An 18,908-nucleotide genomic window follows, 5' to 3' on the forward strand; every position below is an offset into this window, starting at 1 on the left:
AAGAAGGAGGTGGTTTGGCATTTTCTTGGTTGTAACTTGACCTTGGGGACGTGGTATCCTGCGATTTTATTTTACATGAATAAAGGAAGTTCTGCCATGAAGTGGCCAGAATTTTGCCCCTCAAAATATGTGCTTAAGTTCTAATCCCTCGTAATGATGAACGTGATCTTATTTGGAAATAAGGTCTTGGAATATGTGATCAAGTTAAGATGAGGTCAAAACTACTGGGTTAGGGTTGGTGTCAATCCAATGACTTGTGTCCTCATAGGAAAAGGGATATTTGGATGCGCACACAGAAGACACAGGGAGGAACACATGTGAAGGTGGAAGCAAAGATGGTGCCTCTGCAAACCAAAGAATGCCTGGCAATTACCAGAAGCTGGGAGAGAGGCATGAAACATTTTCCCTGAGAGCTTCCAGAATGAATCAGTCCAGCCAATGCCTTGATTTTGAACATCTGGCTGCCATAACTGAGGGAGAATAGATTCCTGTTGTTTAAACCACCTGGTTCATGGTAATTTGTTGCGGCAGCCCTAGAAAACTAACTCACACCACTGAATGAAAATAGATTCTTATCTGCATCGGTATCGAAATCAGTATCTATACACCAGGATGACAATGACCAGATTTTCCAGTTTTTAATAAAATACTGAATAACTGTATGCGATCATATCTTGGGTAATTAAAATGAGAATTGTCTACCTGTTTTCCTTTGATCATCATTTTTCTCTCTCTCTCGTTATTTGCTTCAGACTGTCATCAGTTTCACGATGGATTCTCTCATTGAAGCAAACTCCAAATTTTGCTTTGACTTTTTTCAAGAGATAAGCAAAAACGATAGTTCTAAAAACATCTTCTTCTGTCCTCTGAGCCTCTCAGCTGCCCTTGGCATGGTCCGCCTCGGGGCCAGAAGTGACAGTGCACATCAGATCGATCAGGTGCGGATGTGGTAACCCTGGGTCCACTCTCAAAGCCAGACCCCAATCCTTATGTGTAGAATGAATGAATGAATGAAAGCGACAAGAACAACTCCCCATTAAACTGCAGGCTCCTGAGGTGGGTCTTATACTTCCCCAGATCCAGCACTTAGCACAGGGGTTCTCTCTGAACCCAGAAGCTCTCCCCAATACAGGGGAGGGAAGTCTTGGATTAAGGTAGAGTGTGCTTAGGGTTATTCTACTTTCTTGACTTCCCTTGTTTTTGGTATATTATTCCTTTAGCAAAACAGCTTTAGAGTGTGGTTGGCATCCTCCAGGTCAGGTTTCAGGTGTTTTTTCTCCAGGTACTTGGGTGTCACTGGCCAGCAAACCTACCCTGAGCAGGGCCGGATGCATTGCTGGCCCCCTCCTGTCTGTCAGGCTCTGGTTAACGTGCATCCTCCCGTCCTCGCTCACGGATCTGAAGAGCTAGATCAGCACTGTCAGACACACGTAGGATCTGAAATACGGGTGTCATGTAAAAATCTTTAGTAGCCGTACTAGGAAAGTGAAAAGAAATAGGTGAACTAATGTTAATGAACTATTTTATTTAACTCAATACATCCAAAATATCATATCAACATATAATCAATTAAACATTTAAAGGAGATAGTTTACATTCTTTATTTTTTTCATATTGTCTTCAAAATCCAATTTGTATTTTCAAAGTGAATTCAGACTGGTCAATAGCCACACGTGGCTCAGGGACACCTGACAGCCTTTTAGTTTGGTCACAGTTGTCGTTACCTGTCCCAAGGGGGTGGGGGTGGCACTCAGCTGACTTCTCCTCCGTTCCACCTTACAACCCAAGCCAAAAGAATATCCACTTTCCTTCCAACTGTTGCTGATTGTTTTGACTCTGTGATCACTGTCATTGCCACGTCATGAAAATGTCCCCAAAGCGCTCCAGATTCTGTGCTGGTCATGTTGTCTCAAAGGCCCCCTGCCGTCATCACGCAGGTCCTCCACTTCAACGAATTTTCCCAGAGTGAAGGCAAAGCAGGGGATCCCTGTCTGAAAGGCAAAGAGCAGGAGGTGCTGGCCCACAGATCTCCGGAAGGGCAGAAGGGAGCCGCGCCGCAGGTGAGCCCCCGAAGCTCCCGCCCTCGTCCTTACAGACCGCCCCGCTGGCTGTCCTGTCAGCGCTGACGGGCCGTATCTCCTGGCTGGCACCCGCAGCTCCAGCCACAGCCGTAACCCCACAGGACCCTCATGTCCTCTCTGCTTATGCGTCTTGTTTGGTCTTGACTGTATGCTACTTTCCTAAAGAGTAGGGTCTAGTATCATCTGTTCCTGATAAAGAAACTTAGCTCAAAGCCCCATGATGCACCTGCTTTGACGGGCCTGGCTGAGGATGAAAGGCAGTTGTCTGGGGGTCACGGGGGGGGGGCGGCGGCATCAGCTCTGAGAGTCTCACTGTCTCCCCTCCACTGTTGCGGGTTTCATTTCTCACTGAAATCTGTACTGACACACACACCTTTTATTGGTTGTCTTGCACCAGGAGCAGGACTGATATTCTCCGGGTTAGAAATCCCTCAAACTGAAGAAGTTTGAGGACGGTGGAGATATTGTCTCTTTCTTGTATCTTTTGAATACAGAGATAAACAAGGTGCACTGATCTAAAACATAGGGTGCATTTCAGGGCCCCCAGATGTAGTTTTCAAGGATGATCTCCCAACGGGACCTCTTTGCTCTCTTTCTTTTCGTCTTGCTCCCCGCCAGGGTAACAGAGCCAAACGACAACTTGCTTTTAGCTGATTAAGATCACATTTTGTTTCTCCTTTTCTTAGGCGGGGTCTCCTAAGGATGACAGTGCGCGTCTCAGTTACTGCTTTGGGCAGCTTCTCTCCAGATTAGATAGAATCAAGTCTGATTACACCCTGAGCATTGCGAACAGGCTTTATGGAGAGCAGGAATTTCCAATCTGTCCGGTGAGTTGGGCAAGAACGGTGTTTCGAGCTCTCGGGGAGCGTACTGTTTAAAAATCACGCGCCATCCGGAACACAAACCTCTTTGACAGGGTACGCATGGCGGACTGGAGGGAGGCCCGGGAGCCGCCTCCTCTCCCACTCCTTCTGGGGCCCTCCTCCCACTTTTCAACTGGAACAGTGTGGGAGGTCTCTTGTGAGTGGACTAGAGTGGGTGGAAAGAGGGTCACGTGACTCATGGCCTTCAGAGCGTGCGTGGGTTTGGTAATGCTGTTCTCTCTTGAGACCTCTTTCCCAATCAAGGGGTCCGGTAGATGGACTTGGTAGCTGCCCTTCCTGTGGTCCCCTCCCCACCCACGCCTTCCAAGGCACTTCCGGAAAATCACCTTTGATGCCACCGTCAGGCCACTCCCCAGAGAAATGGCGCTCCTTTAAGAAGGGGGATAGCCTAGCAGAAGAGGACTGTATTTGAGCCAAAAGGCACATTTCTTGTCTCAGCAGCCACACTGCTCTGTCCTTCATCTGAATTGGGGCTTCCGTCTCCTCTGTCACCACTAGAAGGAGCTGTATCCATGGCACTGAACTGGAGGGGGTGTGCCCGATGACAAACCTGCGACACAGCTGGTTAGGGCTGGCCTGGTAAGGGAGGGGGTAGCCTACTTTGACCAAAATAAGTAGTTATATTACAATGCAAATGAGATTTTTGCATGCTGTTTTAAAAAACTGTCCGTGCTGAAATATAAATGCACAAAACGTACAATTCGCCTAATGAAAGTGTACAGATCAATGGTTTTGGAATACCACATTATTAATTTTTGAAAAAATTGGGTAACATCTATAACATAAAAATTTCTACTTTAGTTATTTTTAAATATACGATTCAGTGGTATCACTTACATTCACCATGTTGAGTCATTGTCATGCTCTGACACTTTTTTGTCCCCTCAGTCAGAAACTCCACAACCATTAAGTAGTTTTAATTTTTTAAAATAGAAGCAAGTCATCAAATCAGCTAAGTCATGAGGTTCCTTGATATGTATTTTGTAATGTCTCCACAAACGAAACGCCCAAACCCAAGGACACCTGGTAGGGAAGCCTTGCGCCGTTACAACTGTGAACCAGCCCATAAATAAGCATTCTGTATGCTCAGCGGCCCCTTTGACAACTGCAGAGCCTCTGGCTGCCTGGACGGGGGTAGACAGAGACTGACCGCATCCGGTGTGAATGGCGAGGCCCGTGACTGCTCGACTCCCAACTGTTAGCATGATGATAGGGTTTTGTCCCACTCTTTCCATTTATTCTAATTTTAATTTAACAGGAGTACTTAGATGGCGTGATTCAATTTTATCACACAACCATTGAAAGTGTTGACTTCCGGAAAGACACTGAGAAGTCCAGACAAGAGATTAACTTCTGGGTGGAGTCACAGTCCCAAGGTAAGAAAGACCAAACACGCTGCAGCTGGCCTGCCTTGCCATCTCGAAGCACACGGGCCAGCCTGGCTTTCGGATAGCTCGTCTGTCAGGGACCACCTGCTCCCGCGTGTGCACTGGGTCCAATGCTTCTTGTGCACGTTTCAAACAGTTAAAATGCTTAGGTACGACAGTTACTTACTGTCACTCTGTGCTCCACCGTATAGGTGACATGCCTTTCAGCCAAGTGCGATGCCCAGCAGGAGGTTTACTATTTCCATTTCTTTTAAAGGGTCAGTAAAGAGACTGTGAAGAGAACGTAGTTATTCAGAGGAACAGGGAAATAATAAAAGCCTTTTTTTTAAATCAACTTTTCACTAGAAATACAGGTGTTCTGAGTCAAGGGGGTTTAACTGTAACGATGAGTGGTGGCGAACATTAGAGTTCAGCATAAATGCAATTATTTTTAAATATGAAGCTCCCCTTCCAGCTTTAGCTAGATTCCAGCAAAATGGAAGTCTCTAAATGGACTGTGTGAACACAAGGCTCCCAAAGCAGCAGCGCCCTCCACCGAGCAGGCACATGTCACAATTAAATACAGTCAGCCCCCCTGCTGTGCTTGCTTGCAGCCCAGTTCATCAAATACACTTGCCTGGCAACTAAAATCCTCAGCCAAGACCCCTCTGAATGTTGACCTTCATCCACCCCTCTACTCTTTATTGTCCTCTTTCTAATGTTCTCTTCAATGTAACTCCCTAACTCGGCTGTTCCCCAAAACACATAAACTGTGCTACATTGGAATAGTATCAGTCTGCGTGTGTTGCCTATCCCTTGCCCCTGAGCTTAGCTTGGTGGCGTGTGGGGTTCTTCAGTCCTGGGATGTTTGCATTAAAAACAATGCAGAAACTGCCGGGAACTGGGGCTGACAGCCACTGAATGGGCCCAATGACCTTGGCGTTGATGAGCTTTCTGGTTCCTGGGAGCCACATCTGTGAAATGATGGAGTGAGATGCCTCATTCCCATAACATTCCATAATTTGTATTTTCTTTAGCAAATTGAACCCACAAGTTCATGTTCTAGATAGTTCCTTCTCGTAGGTTCTATTTCTTGTTTCAGTATTTCTCATGCTGCCAATGCTTTCACTAAAGTTTAGTGTTTCCTTTTGGTGGTATTGATCACTCCTGTTTCTGAACCACTGAACATTCACTTGCCCGTAGAATAAAAAACTCATCTTTTTTCAAGATATCCACTGGTATTGGAATTTGTCATATTAGAAATACTTGTGACCCCATTTCTTGGGCTTACAGTAACTAACATACTACAAAAGTAACTTAGCACATTTAAAAGCTAGTCTTTAAATGAGATGTAGGGAGTTTCAAATCTACAATAGCTGTTTCAGTGCCTTATATTTACTTATAATTAATATATAAAGTCACATTGCCTTAGTGAGAACCCGCACAAGTATAAACGCTTTCAGAATTGATTTACATGATGAACTAAGAACAAAAGAAAGCCAGAGAAAGTTTAAGGACAGGGAGCAGGTCTTCTAGAAGACGCCTCTGATGTAGGGGCCAATGGCAGGGTGAGAGCATCATTGCCGAAGCCCCGGAGGGAGGCGCTGGTGGCTTGGACCACATGGTGGCCCCGGCGATGGTGAGAGGTGGATGGATGTGGGAGATATTAAGAGGTAGACCGGAAGGACTCTACCAAATACTTGGATAGATGATGGATTGTTTAATAACATCTGAGAGTCAACAGGAATGACCCAGAGGACACTTTAACATGAAATCTTAAATTCTTTAAAATGAAAAGCAGTCCTGATCAGTGTGGCTAAGTTGGTGTTTGGTTGGGCATTGTCCCATAAAGTGAAAGGTCACTGGTTCAATTCCTGGTCAGGGCACATGCCTGGGTTACAGGTTTGGTCGCCAGCTGGGGCATGTACGAGAGGCAACCAATCAATGTTTCTCTCTCACATTGATGTTTCTCTCTCTCTCTCTTTCTCTCTTCCTCTCTCTCTCTATAAAAATAAAAACAAAATAAAATCTAAAATAAAAAGCAGAGTCTAGGAGCCCAAATAAAGAAATCACCTTTCTGACATGCCATTCATGTCTCCTTATGACAGATGTCAAATATTTTAATGTGCTTTTTAAGCAAAGATTTTCCTACATGGGAATATGCGCTATCTCCTGTCTTCCCCACACTGGCTTAGGGCTGGGCTGCTCCTGCCTGGCCTTTCCTTGGGGGAGACACCCAAACTCCAAAATTATTTCTCCTCACTTCTTCCGCATGCCACAAAAACTCCCACATCCTCAGGGTTCCACTCCGTTGCTGAGAAGAAGGCCAGCTCACTAAAAAACTTTATATTAAGGTATGAATATCTAGTTTCTTCTTAGTCAACTCTCTCAGAGTAGATGGTGACACAAAAAAAGTAAGGTATTATGAGATATAAGTGGAAATCTTCTTGAGGTGGAAGGGTCTCCTCATCCTAAAGCCTGGGCATGCATTCAGGTAACGATATGGGTGATTTGGTGTTTTGAGGCAGAAAAGGATGCGTACTGAAAATGAACTATTGCCTGATAGCACAGGCTCCTCCCATCTGCCTTAGGGCTGTGTTAGGTGCAGAAGGAGCCCCAGAGCTGAGAAAAGGGTGGGAAGGAAGGTCCTGGGACTGATCTCAGCCATCTTTCTTGATTTTTTTGCTGTGTGGCCTCTTCTGTCATGCGCTGTAGTCTCTTCTCCTATAGAGAAGGGATATACTATCTACCTCTCTTGGATGACGTCGGATGGAATGAAAGAGGGCATGGGAAAGTCCTTATAAAATAGGTCTTATATCATTGTCTCATATACTTACATACATTTTTTGTTTATATGCAAGCATATGTATGCTGCTGTGATGAGTGCATGAGACAGACAGTTTACAGAATAGCCCTTTTTCTCCAGGACATTATAATGTAATCAGGTGGCAGGATCTCTCCTTTGAAGGATAAATCAGGGCATATGATGTCTGATGCCAAGTTCCACTCACAGTGATAGCAAGTCCCTCAGTGCTGGGGCTCTTAATTGGATTTTCTGCCCCCCCCCCCCGCCCCCCCCCAGCTCCCAATCTTACCTCCTCTCATATCCCACCCAGGACTCTGAGGGGTTTAATTTTCTTGGGTTAGTTCTTGAATGAGACACTCTAGCTCTGGGGATGTTAAACTTCATTAAAAAAAAAAAATCTGTCTATGTGAATACTTTTGGTGCAATTCCTATTCAAGACATTCTCTGGAAAAAAAAAATTTTTAGGTAAAATCAAGGACCTCTTCAGCAAGGACACCATTAACAACTCCACTGTGCTCGTGCTGGTGAACGCAGTGTACTTCAAGGCCAAGTGGGAGAAATACTTTGAATGTGAAAACACAGTTGACGCACCTTTCTCTCTGAATGAGGTACTATATTTAGAGCATGTGGCTTTCTAAGGGGTCCGCTCGCAGTTTCCACTGAGAACTATTTGCTGTATGTGCGTGCAAATCTAAAATGCAGGCCTCTGGGCTACAGCTTACGTTTATAACAAGTACACTTCTGCTATTTAGAAAAATCAGTGTCTGAACTTTAGTGAGCATTTTCATGCCAGGCATTGCACTCAGCATTTTTGGTTTGTTATTTCATTTGGTCCCTAAAATCACATTATGAAAGTGGGTGTTATTATTATTATTCTCACGTAGGGCTGAGAGGGGAAGAAATGCAAAGGTTAAGTTCCCTAGCCAAATCCCTGCATTGGGATTCACATCTGTCTCGCCCTGGAAAACCCCTGTTGTCAGCCACCGGGCTGAATAGGAAGAAAGGGAAGCATAGGCCCCAGCACAGCACCTGCCAGCTGTGTCGCCCTCAAGGGCTTCACATCCTCATCTGTGAGGTTATTAGGAGGTTGAAGGGGTCTGGGCCTCGCCCCTTTCCTCTGATGGAAGTCCATGGAACAGGTGTTGTCATTGATTATGTAGGTGATCATCATTAAAGCAAGGGTCCCACTGGCCCTGCCTTGGGGTGACTCAGTCCAGCGGGGACGGGAGTCGTGAGAGGCCCCGAGGCTGGGGAGGTTGAGGCATGAAAGAGAGAAAGAGAGAGTTGCAGGGCTCGCTTCTGGCAGCTGGGCTGTGGGCAGGTGCCTGGAGAGATAATCTACCAGCAAATGGTTTGAGGGGCTGAAGAACCCATTAAAACCACAGGAAGTGGAAGGGGTTGGCAAAGTAAGGGCCAGCTGACCAGTGGGTACATGACTCATAGGCTGAATCACTGGTGTGGCTCAGAATATCTGGTGAAGGCTCCACTCATCTTAATGGGCCCCTGTTTTCAGGGCAGTTGGGGACCCTGTGTGTTTGTGAGCTTCTCATGGCGCTCCTGTGACTTTCTTCCTTGTTCACTGCAGAATGAAAAGAAGATGGTGAAGATGATGAACCAAGAGGGTATGTTTAGAGTGGGCTTCATAGAGGAGGTGAGGGCACAGATCCTTGAAATGCAGTACATCCAGGGCAAGCTGAGCATGTTCGTCCTCCTGCCGTCTAGCTCTTCGGACAACCTGGAGGGCCTGCAGGAGGTAACCCTTCCTTCTCCTGTCTCTCCAAAACATCTCGTTACAGGTCTTCGGAGGGACCACCACCTACCCTCTACCCTCCTGAGTCAGGGTGGTGCCGAGCAGTCAGAGCCAAGCAAAGAATATATCAGAATCTCAATTCAGTGACCTATTTACTCGTTTGTTTAGTGATGAACAAAGGCCAAACATGGACGCCAGGGCTTTCTGCTCTAATCTCACTGCTCTCTGTTATTGAATAGTTTCCATATCCCCGAATCTGGATGGGGAGTAACTGGAGAATCGCTACAGATAAAAGAGCTTTTCCTTTTCCTTCAGCATCCTGACTGCCAGCCTCTTATGCAGGCTGTTTTGCTGTAGCTCAGTTAAAGGCTCTGTGGCTGAAGCCCGGTGCGGGGTGCTTGCGCCCTGACAGCAGTGGCGGTTCTGATACTGGAATAGATTGCTCGGGCTGCAGGAATTAATAAAGGCTGCGGAAGCTCAGCCGCATGGATGCTCAGTCCTGTGGGGGGAAGAGAGAGAGAGAGACAGAGGGAAGGAGAAAGTGAGAGAGGAACGCTGGATAGTAAATACTATAATAACCATTATCCAAATTTATTATGTGCCAGCACTATGTTAAAGACTTGAACTACATTATTTTGTTTAATCCTTGAAGAGCCTAATGGTATTATCTCCGTTTTCTGGAAGAGATTGAACTCCCAATGTCCGGGCTTGCTCATGCTCCCCCAGCCTAACCAGCTGAGCTTTGCTCGCCTTTGAACCTTAGTCTGTCAGACCCCAAAGAACCCCGGAACGCCAATTGTCCTGCCACTCCTAAAGAGAAAAGAGGTCCACCTGGAGGAGTTCTAAGTGCAGCCAGAGTATTTCGAGGTGCAAGGAAAGAACGCGAAGTTTGTCACCGACTGCGGAAGTGCACTCGAGCCTGGGTAACTGGGGCTTCCTTTGCGGGCTCATAAGCTGACCTTCGACATTCTTTTATTTCTCTTGCAGCTTGAAAGGAATATCACCTATGAAAAAATAGTGGCCTGGAGCAGTTCAGAAAATATGACAGAAAAAAGAGTGGCCGTCGCCTTTCCCCAGTTCACCCTGGAAGACAGCTATGACCTCAATTCCATCCTCCAAGACATGGGCATCACGGATATCTTCGATGAAAAGAAGGCCGATCTCACCGGAATCTCTCCAAGCCCCAGTCTGTACCTGTCCAAGGTGGTCCATAAAACCTTTGTGGAGGTGGATGAAAATGGCACCCAGGCCGCCGGTGCCAGCGGGGCCACCGGCAGTGTGATGTCTGCGCCATCCTGGGAGACCTTTAACGCCGATCACCCATTTCTCTTTTTCATCAGACACAACAAAACCAAAACCATTCTCTTCTATGGCAGGATCTGCTCTCCTTGAAAGGAGCACACTGTGTAGTACTGGCTGGAAGAACCTGGCAGTGAAATCGGGCCCTGGCCTGATGTGGGCTTTTGTACTTTCGCTACTATCTAAAGCAGGTGGAATGTCAGCACAGTGCGGGGCTCCCTTCCTCCAGCCACTGGCCTGCGCGTGTCCCGCTCCTCTTCTCGCCCTGTAGCTGATCTTCATCTAAGTCTTTTAGTATCGAAGTGCCCTTGCTCCCTCCCTTGCCTCTCAGCACCCTGAGCTTTCATGCATATACAAAAAATTCACCCTCTGTGACCTGAAGGTCAACGTCGCTAAGAATGATACTGACTTTAAGTTACCTCCTTATGAGGGAATCCTGAAAGTTCAGATCGTTAGGCCTCCTCTGGGGGATGGCAAACTCAGAATCCACTTTGACATGGTGGCAAGAGAAAGTGTTTACACGGAATGTGCTTTGGAAAGTCAGCTCTGTTTCTACGGCAGTTAAAATTATGGTGTCTCGCTGGGCAGGATGTGTCTTCCTCTTCTGTCTTCTATTTCCTGAAAGATGCCCTGTAAGGGGCTTCTCCCTTGGGAGGAAGCAGGGCTTGGGGGGTGGATTTCAGCGAGAGCTCAAAGGTGTAAAACTGCACCAGCCAGCATCCATTTTGCACAGAGAATTTGTCCTGTGAATTTGGCCATGTTTGGGTTTGTATATTCATCCACCCCCAGAGTCAGGTCATACATGGAGAAAAGCATAGTCACCATCCAGCAGAGCTACACTAGATTAGGAGCTCTTGACTCTTTGATCTTTCCACACCAGCAAGACTGACACTTCAATAAAGCAGGCGGAGGCAGGAGAGCATGCACATCAGGAGGCTGCTGTAACTGCAGGAAAACCAAATAGAGCATAAAATCCGGGGAGAGAGCTCCTCCACGTCTAGCTCAAAGTTTCCTCCATCCAGCAATGTTGCAGGACAAGCACAGCAAAGGAGATTTCAAAACAGTTGATTCATTTATGCTGATAGCCAACTCTTGAATTCCCAGGCTCTGGACGTTCTGTTTTATTTCAACCCAAGCCCTCCCTATGATTCCGTGCATTATCTAATGCGTATCTCCCCTTCAAACTCCTCCCCTGTTTTTCCTGAAGCTGCCCAAAACACGTGTTGTTTCATCCCGATGCTGTTTACTTGTCTTTATCACCGTGTCTGTAACCTGTGGCGCAGGTCCTGTGCCTGGGGTAACAGGAGGAGGGAGTGTGTAGTTGTCTTGGTGGAGTCCTTTGTTCCACAGTTGAATGTCAACTTCATCTATGTCACTCACATTGTATTCTTGTTTTCCCCAAGCCACTGTCTTAGTCTGTTCTTTCACTCAATAAACATGACACAAAACTTACCCCACATATGCACATCTTTCGTCAATGTATTCTCTGTACTTAACATTTAATTTAAATACTCTCATATTCTAATACACTCTTTCCCTTCTAAATAATGTTACCCATAGCATACATCAAACAATGTTTTAGCTAGAGATGGGTGAGAAGGATTTAAGAAGCAATCAAATAAATGCACAGCAGTGGGGCTGATAGAAACCACAGACCTTCTGTTGACACATAAGTTGTAAATATATCAATCCAGATTCAAGGTTAAATAAATGGGTACAAGCTAAAGGGTTATGGAAAAAATGGTGTCAAACAAGGAAAGGACACATCATGGTACAGACAAAAAATAAAACTTCAGGAAAAGATTTATGGCAAGAATTAGAAGATCAATAGGATTAAAGAAGGGAAAAAAGAAGGCAGGGCAGCTATGAAATTGGAAGGGAACTCCAGGAACATAAACTGTGATAAGATGCTAGAGAGTAGAAAACAGTATAAGAAGACTGCTAGGAAACTAAAAATGCAACAGCAGAATTTAAATAGATTTTAGAGGCAATAAAGAAACAAAACTGATGCACTGGGAAATTTAGCCAGTGATTAACAGGGTGTGGTTGCGTATCTTTCTTAGAATGTACAGGAAATAATAGGAGGGCTCTTGGCAGATGCAATGAGAGAACAGAAAGTCCACCCAAGAATTACGGTGTTTCTGAGAAAAGAAGTAGGTTAATTGGCATGAAATCAATAACCGAAGATAAAAGTGAAAAAACTTTCTTAACTTGATTAGTCACCTGGTCACGCAGATTTCCAAGAAAAATAAGCCAAAATGGACATCCTAAAAATCTTTAAAAATAAAAAATGGTTGAAAAAACAATTCTATTAGCATTTGAACAATTCCACTACCTAGCACCTTGCTATAAAAATCATAGGAACTGGAATTAAATTCTTGTTGCTTTGAGCAGAATCCAATGCAGTCAAAGATTCCAAAAAATTAGTATTAAATGTTCCATCAGTGAAAATATGATTTCAATTGACAACCAAAAGAAGATGAGAAATTCTTAATTTAAATTCTAGTGATGTCACAAAATTGTTGGCAGCACTGACTCTTCTCTTTAGCACTGATTTTTTTCTTTTTTTTACGTTGGGTCCAGGCATGGGGTGAGTTTCAGTATTAAGAATAAGATTGCAGCTTTGAAATCTCTGAATGGGAATACAATACCTAATATTTATTGCATACTTATTGTGAACTGGTATTGATCCAAGACCTTGGTATGCATCAGCCCATTTAATTCTCTCAGTCATTCTGAGAGGTATGTTATTATTAGCCAGTTTAACAGATGAAAAAACCGAGGGGCACAGAGAGATGAAGACATTTGTGTAAGATCTCTCAGGGAGCAAATGGTTGAATAAGGATTCGAACTAGGCTGTTTGGCTAGATACTATACAGTGGGTTACTAACCATGGCTCTATCTATCCTTCCAAGTAGAAATAAAGAGTACAAGAAGTGATTCATATCTATTTCTTTATTTTGCACCTGTGAACCTTGCGGGCCAAGGGTCCATCAAGATAACATTTTAGGTGGCCAATAGAGTTGAGAGTGCAGGGGATCTTTAAGTTTGGGGGCGGAAAATTCAGGAAGCAAGAGGAGCTATGAGGCAGGTACCCATTGTGGGGACAGGTTGGGGCAGCGCTTCAGTGGGAGTAACTAGATCAGTATGGTGTGCGTGTTCCTCTCCCTGCCTGATGCCAGGTGACAGTGACAGTGGTCTTTGTCCCCAGGCAGGAGCAGTAGGTGTGCCTGTTTCAGTTGCAGAGGCCTAGTAGTGCCCCAGGTGACTGTCATTATCAAAGAGGAGGAGGCAATTCCCACTTAGTGGTTATAAGCCACCGGTACCCTTGCCTGGAAGCACAGTGGCTCCTCCCACTCCTAAATTGCTCAGGCGGGCGGTGGTAACCACAGAACAGCATTCAGAGACAGTCTAAGGAGGAACCTCAAAGACAGAGATAAGAGTATAACCTAGACTACCAAGTGTTTGAAGGAAACACTTGGAAGAAAGGAATGAGCCTCAACAGAGTTAATAGGTCAAATGAGAGACATTAAAACATACAATAAAAATAGGGAATTATTAAATATTTATTTAGAGTTCTTGGAAATAATAAATTGTTACAAAAAGTTGGTAAGTTGACTGAGTAGCAGAATGAACACAGCAGAAAAGTCAGCCGGAAGACTGAATCATGGAATTCTACAAAACACAGAAAAAAAGATAAAGTACTTAAAAATGTTAAGAGCCATGCCGGGTAGTTTAAGACATTCCAACATTTATCAAGGAAGATTTCAGGAAGAGAGTTCTGGGGGTGGGGGGAGGAAATACTCAAAGATATAAGAAAAGAAAAATGTACAGAATTGAAAAAAGTCATGAAAATTGAGAGGGCTCATTAAAAATCCATACTTCCACAGTGTGACAAATTACAGATCCAGGAAAAAAGGAAGTATTCTGAATGCCTTGTGATGGAAAGAGATAGGCTTTATACAATGGGACGAGAACCAGGTTGGGTTTAGGCTTCTCTGTAATCCGACAAGAAGACAGAGCAGTATCTGCAATTCTGAGAGGAAAAAACTATGAAACTGAAGCGTGTATCCATACACACGATCACTCAAGTGTGATGGCAGTAATAGTACCTAATAGTAACCTTTACTATTGCTGTTAACACGTTTGCATGTTTCGTGTCACTCGGCAGTTCCCTGAGAGTGGCAGTTGTGTGCGTGGACTGGGGCAGCCTCTGGATGCCCAGCTGACTCAGCACGGTTGGGGGGGGGCAGGAAGCGCCGCCTTTCCCCTCCGCTCTTCAGTGACTCTTTTCCCAAAACCCAGTGTGCACGTGGGTGCAGGAGGGTGTTCCGGCCTCTCCTTTACCCAAACCACCCTTAGTCACTTAATGACAGCCCAAACCACAGTTAGTCACTTAATGACAGCCCAAACCACACTTAGTCATTTAATGACACGTCTTGCCATCTGACAGAAACTCTTCCTCCATCTCCAACAGAGTTTTACCTGATCTAGGCTCTCTGCTATTTCATATAAATTTGGAATCAGCTGGTCCATTTTTTGGAAAACAAAATAAAACTTCCTGGGATTTCATTAAAATTATGGTGATCAATTTTGAGAGGACCGATGTCTTTACAATATTGAGTCTTCCAAACCGCAAATAAAATATCTCTCTTCATGTGCTCAGGTCTTCTTAATTTCTCCCTTTTATGTTTAATCTTTTTCTAGGTAGGCACTTGCACATCTTTCATTTTTAATAGGCCTGTGATGCTCTTTGATACTTTTTAAAATCATATATTTAAAAAAATTTCCATTTCCTAAATGTATGTTGCTAGTACATAAAAAATATTTGATTTTTTCATATTTACCTTGTAATCATCAATCTTGGTAAGCTCACTTTTTAATTCTCATAATGTGTGTGTCAATTCCTTTGTGAATGATAATTTTATTTTTTTTCATTTTTAGTCTTGAAACTTTTAACTAATTAATTAATGAGTTAATTAATCAACTGTCTTATTTACTGCACTTAACTCAGGTCTCTGGTTGAGTCTGAACGGAGGCAGTGATCATGGGCATGCTCGTTTTGTTTTTTCAGCACAAAGAGAAGTCTCTCCATTTCTTTCTATCTGGAAATGCTGTTGAAGGACTTGTAAGACGAGCATGTTCCTGGCTCAATATGTAAAGATTACAATTTCTCCCCAATTAATGTATCAGTTCTAAAGAGTCTGATTGAAATCCCCAGAGATTTTTTCATAGGCCTTGATCAACTGATTGGAAAATTTATCTAAAAGAGAATGAATATATGCAAGGATTGTCAAGGAATTTCTGGAGGGCAAAACCAGTGAAGGGGTTAGGTCAGCTACCCTAGAAGCAGAGCTGAAGATGGGGATTCTTGTTCAGGTATTTTGGGAGTGGCGCAGAGGGCTGTGTCTTTGAGAGAAGCAGAACAAGGTAAGGGAAACGTTAATCAGCCACAGGGCCTCAGCTAGAGATTAGTTTCCATCTGATCCTATGGGAGAAGCTCTGGATGATGAATTGCACTTACAAAATGCAATGGGTCCCATTTTGATGCAAGGGGACTGTCCTGTCCTTGAATAAAAACCCGTACACCAGTTAGTCACTCCTGAGGTGTGCCCGGGCGGGGGTGGGGTGCTGTGTACTTCCCTGGTAGGTGGTTCCCATTTGCCTGAGAGTCATTTGACAGAGAGAGGGCAGCTGTGAATTATCAGCCAAATCAGTCACTGGGTGATAGAAACACTGGCTGGTTAAGGGTCTCTGGGTGGGACCCAGCATCATCCACAACAGTGTAGTCTTGGAGATGAAAAATGTTACAAGGCGGTATTAGTTACAGACACGCAGAAGTTGTGCCAAACGTGGAATGGGGTGCAGAACTCCTTAGTCCTCTGATTCAGGGTTTCATTATTCTCTGTCCTCACTTACAAGCATAGAAACCATTTTTTTATAGTTTCTAATCATTAACATATTTTCTACCTTTGGGGCAGTTTCGATACGGGAAGGCAGAGATGAAATAGAAGAAGGCAGAGGAGCCCAATGATTGGAGGTGGTGATGACCTTTGAAAATTAGGTTTAGAAAGAACAAGGCTGAGCAATCTGTAACCAGACAGGGACATTTTGGTGTCCAGTAATTTGCAGCAGCAGCAGACCCCGGTGGTGGTGACCCCCGGAGCCTAGCCTGTACCTGGGCTCCTGGAGGAGACGGGCGAGGGTGGGGGACGGGGGCGATGCTACTGACCTGGGCTGTGAAGGTGTCCAGAGGGGCGGTTGTGTTTAAGGCAACAGGAAGACCATGAGCCACGCACGGGGTGGCAGACTGTGGTCGGGGGAAAGGGTGGCACAGCAAGATGTTGTAAATTGAAAAGGGGACGTTGGGAGTGATTGAAGGAAGACGGCTGGGAAGAAACAAGAGCAGGAGAGAGACTTCAAGTGGGCACCTTGCTTCCTGATCTCAAGATCTGAGTGGCTGTCCCCAGTGCAGACTGTGGGACGTGGCGGTCTCAGGCATCATTGTGAAAGCCCGGTGGTAGAGGAAATGCCTTAGACAGAAGTTGAGGGCATACGGAAATGACTGGGTGATGGAACGGGGAGTCTAGGGTTCTGGAGAATGGAATTAGAGGACAAACTGATTGGGATATTAAAACATAGAGCATTATTGCCAACTCAAATATTTCATGCCATCTCTTTTTCTTTTTAAAACAACTTATTTATTGGGAGACATAGATTTAAACAATTACATAGGTTTCAAGAGTACATTTCTATTAATACCTACTCTGCATATTGCGTTGTGTGCCCACCACCCAAAGTCAAATCTTCTTCCGCCACCATATGTTTGACCCTTTTACTCTTTACTACACTCACCCTCCTTTTTCTCTGGTGACGGCCATCCTGTTGTCTGGGAGTTTTTGTTTGATTTTTTTTTTTTTTATTTCATTAGCATCCAGGTTTAACTCCATAACTGACTGCTAATTCTTTCTAAACCTTCCTCTGTTTGTATATTTCTCAGTGACAATTAGAAAGCAGAGGCAATTAACACTGCTGTGAGTTTGCTTAAAGAGCTGTAATTAAAATACTTTTTCATTTTTTTTAAAGCAAACTGTGTGAATTGGGATTGGTACAGACATTAGTTAGCCCCTGGAAGCTGCATCGCTGAGCTGAGCTGCTTCCTTAGGCAGATATTCAGAGGGAAGAGCAGAGGTGTCCTTCTAGGATTTGGTGCTCGGTGGCAAAGACAGATCTCTACACCCTGCCCAACTGCTGCCTCTTTTAATGAGCTAGCAGAGCCTGAGGGGTGCCTGAGGGTTGGCAGGAAAAACTAGAACTGGGAGGTGGAATTTCCTGTTGAGGTTTTTTTAGTAGTGTTGTTTTCCTGAAATCAATGAGCTTGTTGGGTGTTTATAAATTAATGACGCTTAGCCCCATGTCTGGCACATAGCAGACTCTCAATAAATGTTTACTGAATGAATTAAAGTGGGAGATTTCATAATTAATGAGCAGAATACCTGAGAACCAGAGCTGGGGTGTGTGTGTGTGTGTGTGTGTGTGTGTGTGTGTGTGTGTGTGTGTCTGCCTGCTCAGACTTTCCTCATGACATTTTCTCACCATTTTTCTAGCAAGACAGCTTCCTTTCATTTTCTTTTTTGCACTTGGCATCCACATAATGCCAGTGCAAAGTTAATGTAATTACTGAGCCCGGGCTTGTCCAGGCAGAGTTCTGTACATCGTGGTAAGTAAGTATGCATTAACTGAGAGCTTCATGTGGCCATGAACCAGTGGTTTCAAACCTTGGCTGCACATATCACCTGAGCTGCTAAAAATTTCCACTCTAGAGACTCTGACTCAGTGACTCAGGAGCAGGGGAGGGGGCTTGGGCATTGTTTTTTTTCCTTTCTTTTTTTAAGTTCCCCAGATTTTAATGTGCACCCAAGGTGGAGAACCAATTCTTCTCAGAGGATCCCCAATATCATTATGGTTGAAGGACCTCTCAAGGTCTTCCCTGAACCGGGATCATGATGTACTTACCGTATTTTGCTGAGTATAACACACACCCACATTTTTGGCTCAAACTATCAGGAAACAAAATCTCCTGTTTTAATTTTTTAATTCATTTTAAAATTTATTTACATGTAGAAACAAAATCAATTATTGAATTCCAGAATATTATTTTGCATATAGATATCATTATTGCTTTCCAGGGTTATGCTTTTAACACATAAACATAAATAAAAAATTAAAAACATTTATATAGATACAGAATTAGTACTACCCACGTATAATGTGCATTCTTATTTTTCCTTCAAAAATTTGGCCAAAAAAGTGTGCACTAAATACGGCAAAGTACTGTTACTTGGCCATTCTCAGACTGCTGCGGTCCTGCCTTGAGCTCCTGCTTTTAGACTTATTTTGTTTTCTGGTGAATGTAGGTTTCTTTATACTTGGATCCCCAAAAGAATTTGTAAGGGATTTTTGGAGAATTTAGAGATTGCAACTCTCTGCCTCTCTGTCTAATGTGTGTATTATTTGAGCTACAGTGCCCAGTAAAATTGCTGACACCTTCGAGGGCATAGCTTCGTGGACAGGCATCAAGGAAAGAGGAAATTCCATCCTTAATTTTGTCATAAATTTTGCATGAGGGATTTAGGAGGGAAATGGTCATTGAGAAACCGAAGGTTGTTTCACTGGAAATGCAAAAATGTTAATGACTAGGGAGAGGCAGAGAGACGGAGA

The 18,908-nt window shown here is 44.3% G+C and overlaps 1 protein-coding gene across 2 annotated transcripts; it reads left to right on the forward strand.

The window, feature by feature from the left end:
- The first annotated feature begins 770 nt into the window (after positions 1 to 770).
- Positions 771 to 10,280, forward strand: SERPINB12 (serpin family B member 12). Of its 2 annotated transcripts, none has more exons than XM_054583876.1 (7): positions 771 to 938; positions 1,938 to 2,060; positions 2,768 to 2,908; positions 4,224 to 4,341; positions 7,604 to 7,746; positions 8,724 to 8,891; positions 9,876 to 10,280. In XM_054583876.1, exons 1-7 carry the CDS (start codon positions 771 to 773, stop codon positions 10,278 to 10,280), a joined length of 1,266 nt encoding a protein of 421 aa, XP_054439851.1. The 2 variants fall into 2 exon arrangements, with proteins under 2 accessions (XP_054439851.1, XP_054439852.1); XM_054583877.1 differs by having other exon boundaries at positions 1,938 to 2,012.
- Positions 10,281 to 18,908: the final 8,628 nt, after the last annotated feature.

The sequence above is a fragment of the Pteronotus mesoamericanus genome, unplaced genomic scaffold, assembly GCF_021234165.1.
Source record: "Pteronotus mesoamericanus isolate MK-2021 breed Mesoamerican mustached bat unplaced genomic scaffold, CSHL_Meso_final contig_74, whole genome shotgun sequence".
In the NCBI taxonomy this organism is placed as follows: Eukaryota; Metazoa; Chordata; class Mammalia; order Chiroptera; family Mormoopidae; genus Pteronotus; species Pteronotus mesoamericanus.